The 7,729-nt window shown below is 42.6% G+C and overlaps 1 protein-coding gene across 1 annotated transcript; it reads left to right on the top strand.

The window, feature by feature from the left end:
• Nucleotides 1-2,233: 2,233 nt before the first annotated feature.
• LOC307034988 (NXPE family member 3-like) lies at nucleotides 2,234-7,317 on the top strand (the record flags this gene model as incomplete). The annotated part of the gene is made up of 5 exons (XM_079673912.1): nucleotides 2,234-2,719; nucleotides 2,908-3,203; nucleotides 5,355-5,425; nucleotides 5,740-5,946; nucleotides 6,028-7,317. Coding segments are annotated over 5 exons (1,611 nt in total), but the record flags the coding sequence as incomplete, so codon positions are not given.
• Between the last annotated feature and the right edge of the window lie 412 nt (nucleotides 7,318-7,729).

The raw sequence follows: 7,729 nt of genomic DNA, 5'->3' as shown, positions 1-7,729 counted from the left end.
TTTGAAAAGAATAATAAATTAGAAGGAAAAGATTTTTAAAAAATACAGATTTCAGTATTTTGAGGCTCTAAGCCCCATTTTGGCAAAAAAAGTCAGACATTATACGATTTAAAATAAAAACAAATAAATAAAAAGATAAAACACTGGCATGTAATTTACGTTAGAATAAATAGAATGGTTTTGAATAATAGATGAGAGTAAAATCTACGTCACTTTACAGCCCCGCCCACTTTTGGGGAAACCAACGCTGTCATTTGAGCGGCGATCAAGCCTGAAGCCACAGAGCTCTTCTGTTACTGTCCTTTCTTCTTAGAGGAAGTTCAGAAACACGTAACTCTGGATTTGTTTTAATGTTTGAGGTGCAATAAACGACACAGCAGCTTTTTGGCAGGATAAAACTATTATGTTCTGCCTCGCTCATGAGAGTACCAGCTGGAGAAATTACAGCCTCGCCTACTGATTTTAATTTAACCATATATCGAGCCCGATTCTTGATTTCAAATGTGTGCTCTAAAATTATATTTATAAATGACTATTATCATTATTATAAGCAAGACAATAAATGAAAAAAAGATATGTAGAAAATAAACTTATTTGAGATACGTTCATAACTAACGTAACGTGGGAGAAAATACGTTTCTTGCTAAACGTAATTCAGAATGCAGTTTAGTTTTGTGGGAACGTAATTTTTAGGAGACAGGGTTGGTTAAACGCTTTTATCCAAAGCGACTCACATACTCAATACTGTGGGCAATCCCCACAGGAGCAATGTGGGGTGAAGTGTCTCAGGGACACAACGACATGCTGACTGCAGTGGGGTTTGAACCTGTGACCCCCTGATCCGAACACCAACGCTTTATCCAAACAATAACATTGTTTAATGAATAGATAATATAAAATCCATAAAATTCCAATTTCTGAACTGCAGGAATGAATTGAATTCCAGAAATGTTTTATATTTGGCTAAAACAAATCTTTCCTTTTTCAGCTTAACATATGGGACACATTGGTGAGTTATTGTTGGATGTGTGTTGTGCTTGAGCCATCCACAGTGTATGTTATATGTTTGAGTGTAATGTGTTAGCACAGGTGTTGCTGATTAGAAAAAAGTATGGGATTTCCTGCTCAAACCAACATGAAAGTGCAGACATACAGAGAACATCAGATCATTTATCTATAATCACAGTCGAGTTGCAATCCAAAGGATTATTCTTTGTTCAAATTTAAGTTCAGCAATAATGCCACTTCATTACATCTCATTGTAGGCAGAATATTGTGAATGACATTTATGAAACACCATAAAGATTAAGAAATAGAAATATCGAGATAACATTTATGTGGATAACATCATACAGAGGAATGAAGAGAAATTAAAATGTGACACATTAGCCAAGCAGTCTCTTAAACATGAGTACATAATCAACATTGCACTCAGTAAATCTAAGGCAAATAACATAGTGATACATAGAACATCATTAAGGAGTGGCAACACAATTGGGACAAAATAAACACAAGAAGACACCTACGTATGCACTGCTGCCAAAAATCAGTCAGGACAGTTAAAGTCCCTGACACACCAAGCAGTCACCAGAGAACTCGCCGACGCCGACTGTTGCGTCGCCGTGTTCTCCTGCGTCTTGGCCATGTGTCGCACTGGAACACACCGCAAAGACTTCAGCCAAGCACGTACGAACTGCGCATGCGTGAGTCGCAATAACTCTCCTTACCAGCAGGCGGCGGTAGTGTGTATTCGTCAGTCAAAAGAGGCAACAACCGGTTGAACCGGTTCAACATGTTGAATCGGCCGTGTGTCGGCCATGAAAGGACAAATAAGGCGTGTCACGGCCGCCAGTGTGGGACACACCAAATTGAGTTTGGGCGACAGGGCACGCTTCGTCGTCCGACTAACGAAAACGGCCGATTTCGGCCTGGTGTGTCAGGGCCTTAAAAGAACCATCGATTTGGATAATGTGTTATCAAGGCTTAGATTAGGACATACTAGACTGAACAAACCATTACATTATTCATAAGGAAAACATCTATCTGGATTATATGAACACTGCCAAGTTGAGGAATCTGTAGAACATGTGATTATGCAGTGTGCCAAATACAGTCAAGAAAGAGAAACTTTGAAGACAGAAATCAGGAAGCCTGGAATGGAGTAAACATTACACAACAACTTTTCTTATCAACCCCCTTAACACATATTCATACATTTGCTGCATTTGTTTGACGTATCTACGTAAACTTCTCTCTGTCTCTCAACCCCTTCAAGTTTCAGCCTAAGATTAGCTCCACCATCATCTACCCGAAAGCTACCACTGAACCTCCCAAAGTCCGCAGCATCTGCAACTTCCCACCGTTGTCCCCTAAGGATGCTCTGGAGGAACGCCTGCTACTAGAATCTGTTGCTTGGCCTGAAACTCCTGCATTGCCATCTCCTCTTTCCCTGGAGCTGACCACTGATCCAGCTCACAGCTCTTTCACCATTCTCCCAGCGAGAGGAGGAGGACAGTGGCACGTAGGGGATCAGCTGGAAGTTAGCATCATCATCTCTGACTTCAAGGGACAACCCAAACAGTCTGGGGGGGACTTTTTATTTGCCCGGCTGCACAACCTAACGCTTGGTGCAGGTGTAGCTGGGAAAGTGGTGGACCATCTCAATGGCAGCTACTCTGCTGTCTTTCCTTTACTCTGGGAAGGAGCAGCTCAGGTTGAGGTGATGCTTAAAACTTTTTGTCAAAATGTGATTTTGCTGTAGGCGTGTCATTTGTCTTCCAACTGATACTCACAAAGCCCCACCCCCTTTTAACTAATGTTGATACGACTTTTTATTTCAGACAAAAGCAGAGTCTAGCCACCAATTGAACATTTTTCAACAAAAACTCTTGTTTTCTACCCAATCAGGTGACGCTAGTTCATCCCAGTGAAGCTATCACAGTGCTGAACAGGTTGACGAGTGAACAACCTGACAGGGTATTTTTCATAAGCCTCTTTCGCTCAGGCTCAAGCTCTGAAAGCACCATCTGTAACATCTGCCTGCGTCAAACCAAGCAGCCAGTCTGCGACTTCACCGACCCTCGAACCGGCGATCCTTGGTTCTGCTACAAGCCAAAGAACCTGAGCTGTGATGCAAGGATCGCCCACAGCAGCGTAGGATACAAACAAACGCTCAAGGCCAAGGAGGATGAGCTCTTTCAAGGGTAAGGAAGCAAAGAGACTGCTCATTTGTGTGACTTCTTAAAAATACATACATCATGTGTTACCTATTTATCTGCTTGGCTTGAAGTTTCAGAGGTTTGTCAGTACAGGCAGTTTAGATTAAAAGATAATATAAATGTAACCACTCAGTCTGAATTATAGTTGAACTTCATGTTTGATAGGATATAAACAGAGATTACTCAAAAAAAGTAATATATTACATATTACTTTAAAAACAAGTAATATATTACTTTACTTTGTTACGCGTTACTTTACTCGTTACTTTAACGATTAACCCTACAGGCAGGTCTCGCAGCCTGCGGAGGGTGCTTCATTTTGCGGAGGGAGCCTCATCGGAAGCGCAAATGCGGCGCACCTATGGTGTACGCGCGCCACAGTTTTCGCCGCTGCGAGGCTCCACTAGCAACACAGAGGGCCTCATCATATAACTTTACGTGTTTGCTGTTTACTCGTTACTTTACTCGACATCCTCACTCTGGATTTGGAGGTCCTCCTTAGCTATTAGCTTAACATTAGCATGTTGTCTTTGCAGGTGCTTGTTGAGGTTTGACGTTGTGTTTGCAGCAGTGGATAAAAGCTTCTGGCCCGGTGTTACGTTCCCTATTGGGCTAGGGGAGCCAAAGGGGAAATAACACGACCAGAGTGGTATTGGTAATAATTATAAGTGGTTTTATTACACCAAGAGAGAACTTCAAAAGGAAGTTTATAAACACAACAAAACCCTCCCGTTACACGGGGTACAAATGGTGACTCAAGAAAGCTGCACACAAACACAGCTTTAGCTGGTCTACAGGTGCTAATCACCTGGGTCTAAGCTAATATGGTTTGCACAGATAACAGCTGGTCAACAGGTACTAATCACCTGGGTCTAAGCTAATGCGTTTTAAACAGATCACAACAGCTGGTCAACAGGTGCTACTCACCTGGGTCTAAGCTAATACACCTACACAACGTTACACAATAGGAAGGTACAACACTCTACTTGCACTCGGCTAAGTATCTGCGGATTACAGGGGGAGCTAACAGTATAACACACACAATAAGTATCGCAATGCTAGAGGCGTCTGTCTCCCAACACAGAGCCTCCCGAATGATCTCCGTTCCCAGCCTTTGTACTCCTCCCCCCGGGGAATGTGCCGGAAAGGGCGGGGATTGGATAACGTCTCATCCAATCACCTCTTCGGATGCAGCGAGGGCGGGACGTCGGCGACTGTAACACCCGGACACACTTTGCACCTCACCGTCACATTCCTGTCCTTTCTTCGGCCAAACTCAAAATAATGAGCATACCTTCACCCCTCGAAATGTATCGCTGCTGACTCAGCCATGTTAATGCACTGCATGTTGACGCGCAAGTCGTGCAAACGTTACGTAAATATAAACCTGCGGCGGAAATTCCTCTTGTCTGTCAAAGGGAGAATCTAGTAATTCTTTATGTTAGTAGGCCTAGGTAACTGTAGTGTGATTACTGATTTGATCAAAGTAACAAAGTAACGCGTGTCGGGCAATGTTAGTAAACTGTAGTGTGATTACTGAATTATAAAAGTAAAGCGTTACAATAATCCGTAAAACTCTGGATATAAAGGATATAAAAGGAAAATTAATTCTGATATAATTATATAATGTTGTTTATCTGTACACATCTGTACACGTTTCTCTCATTCTCCCTGAGGTTCTTCTATTTGTTTCCTTTAATCCCTCAATGGTGGGGTTTCTTTTAGAAATGTTTTCCTTGTGCGCTGCGAGTGTGTGAGGACAGAGGGCGTTGTGTGCTCTCTGTAAAGCAAAGGAGACAAATGTGTGATATTTGGATTATTTTATCAATTTATAGTATTTCACTTCCGGACAGCTTTGGTCGAATACACTTTTATTATCTTTTGCAAAACGTTATGCCGTAAGGCTTAGTTCTAAGGTGTGAACCTTCCAAGTTCACACGAGGAAAAGGTAGGGTGGCAAAAGCTGCAGCAAAAGACCCCTTATATCAATATAATGGAGATAAGATACAGCATGAAAAGTAGACCTTCTAAAGTGTTTACCCCAGGGAAACCTCCATGCCATTCCACAGCCACTTGTAGAAAAGCTGCATTTGATATGTTAATGTTTATTGTAGTATTGCTTGTGCTTTTCTTCAGTCGTGTCAACTTGAAAGTCTGCATTCCGGCTTCAGGACCTGCCGGTGTCACTGTTTTACCAAAAAAGGAAGGTAAGGAATGCATTTATCACTGAATTCACAATCTAATGTGCTCCATGTACAGATGATGAAAGTGTAGGGGCAGAAAAAAACAACGACTCTTTCTTTTGGGATCATTGTTCTGTTGAGAGATGTATTTAACAGGCCAATTTGGCAGGAGCAAAGGGAGCATGGAGCTCTCAGCTCAAACGGTGCAGCTGTTGCAGTGTTTAGTCTCTCAGGAGTAAGGCCATAACATGTTCATGCATTCAGTCTATACCTTGATTTGGTTAAGGTCAGTAACAAACGTAAAACAAGCCCCTTATTATCCTTCAACTTTCTCTCAGGTCAACCAGAGGTGGAGAGCAGCATTGTGAATTTTCAAGCCTCTGGCTATTACTACCAGGGTTTATGGCGAGCACTAGATGGCACCAAAGTTCGCCAATTCACCGGCGCACCTGCCATCACTCAGTGTCTAAAAGGCAAAGTGGTCCACCTGTATGGAGACTCTACCATCAGGCAGTGGTTTGAGTTCCTCAACGCAGCACTACCAGGTAACTAATCCACAGGGATTTCCGGCAACAGTTTCATTATGTTCACACTGCATCTTAATCTGTTTCCTCTGATACCTTTAGATCTTAAGGAGTTTAACCTGGGCAGCTCGAGGCAAAATGGACCCTTCTTGGCCTTAGACTATGAAAACAAAATCATGGTGACTTTCCGCCTCCATGGTCCTCCTCTCCGTTTTGAAGGCTCAAATGAAGAAATTCGTTACATTGCCAATGAACTAGATGACTTAATCGGGGGTCCCAACACTGTTGTCGTTTTTGGCATCTGGGCTCACTTTGGTTCTTTCCCCATCGAGGTGTACATCCGGCGGCTACAAAGGATCCGCAGGGCGGTGGTGCGGCTGTTGGACAGGGCTCCAAAAACGGTGATCATCATCAGGACTGCAAACCCCAAAGCTTTGTCGCTTGATGTGGCGATAAACAACAGCGACTGGTTCTCAGTGCAGTGTGATAAGGTGCTAAGAGCCATATTTAAAGGACTGAATGTTCATCTGATTGATGCCTGGGAGATGGTCCTTGCTCACCACCTGCCAAACTGCCTGCACCCACAACCACCTATTATTAAGAATATGATGGATGTTCTCTTCTCCTACACATGTCCTCAAAAGGGCGGTTAGATAATAATAATAATAATAATAATAATAATAATAATACATTTAATTTATCAAGCACTTATTCAACAATTACAACAATTGTAGTGTATATCATATTCTTTGCAAGCTCTTGCGGGCCACATAAAATGAGGTCGCGGACCAATTTTGGCCCGCGGGCCTTGAGTTTGACAACCCTGGTCTAAACAATAGATTGATGTTTTCAAATGTTTTTTTAATAAATGAAGCTCAGCGCAAGTTCTTTCAGGAAGACTGGGTATATATACATTCACTCCGCAGCTGCATATAATCAGCTCATCACGGGCATTCTCTTTAACCTATTATATTTCACCTCATTCTCCAGCAGCCAATCACTGTGCTGCAGCCAAACTTTAAAATAGTTATCCTCTCTCCTGCAGTCAGCTGTGATTTCATGTTTTTTCAGGTTCAGAACCTTTTTCCTCTCAAGGGCCATTTCAATTTTGTCAACATCCTCCGAGGGCCATACAGATGATTGACCTCTGCTTAAAAAAACTAAAATCACAGCATTTGGCCTTTCTTTCATGCTGTGAAAAGAAAAAGCAACCTCTTAATCCAGATATCTTACCATGACTCGCACATGCATGCACGTGCACGGTTGTGGCATGACCACCAAAGCAGAACGATATGGAAACAAGATGTGTGAAAATGTATTTAGTTTCCTATCCATGTGAACATGTGCATTTGTGCATGCAACATGAGGAGATCTATGGATACATCTCTCCAGAGGCGGATTTAGGGCTGTAGGAGATCCGTGGCTTGGCCACAATTTTGAAGTTGTTGGGGGGGGGGGGGGAAACTGTGAAACTGTGGACTCGCTGGCGGAGCCTCGCTGCGGGGGTAGTACGGGCTACTATCCCGCAGCGGCTGCCTCTCTGGTGGACTCCGGTACTGCACATTACTCCCGAGACGTTTTTAAGTGAAACATCCGGGGCTTTTCAGAAAACATCCGGGGCTTGAGCCCAAGTAACCACCCCCTAGCGCCGCCACTGCATCTCTCAACACCCATATGAAACAGAACTGTAAGCAGATTTATTTTTCTTTATGAATATTTTACAAATCACTCCCCTTTCAAACTGTATTCTTGTTTATTAATAACATTTTTTTTTTTTACTGTCATATAGTATTTTATACCTGTT

This window comes from Notothenia rossii (genome assembly GCF_949606895.1).
Source record: "Notothenia rossii genome assembly, chromosome: 4".
NCBI lineage: Eukaryota > Metazoa > Chordata > Actinopteri > Perciformes > Nototheniidae > Notothenia > Notothenia rossii.
The sequence above is the reverse complement of the archived record's forward strand: the minus strand, read 5'-3'. Positions and strand labels throughout refer to the sequence as shown.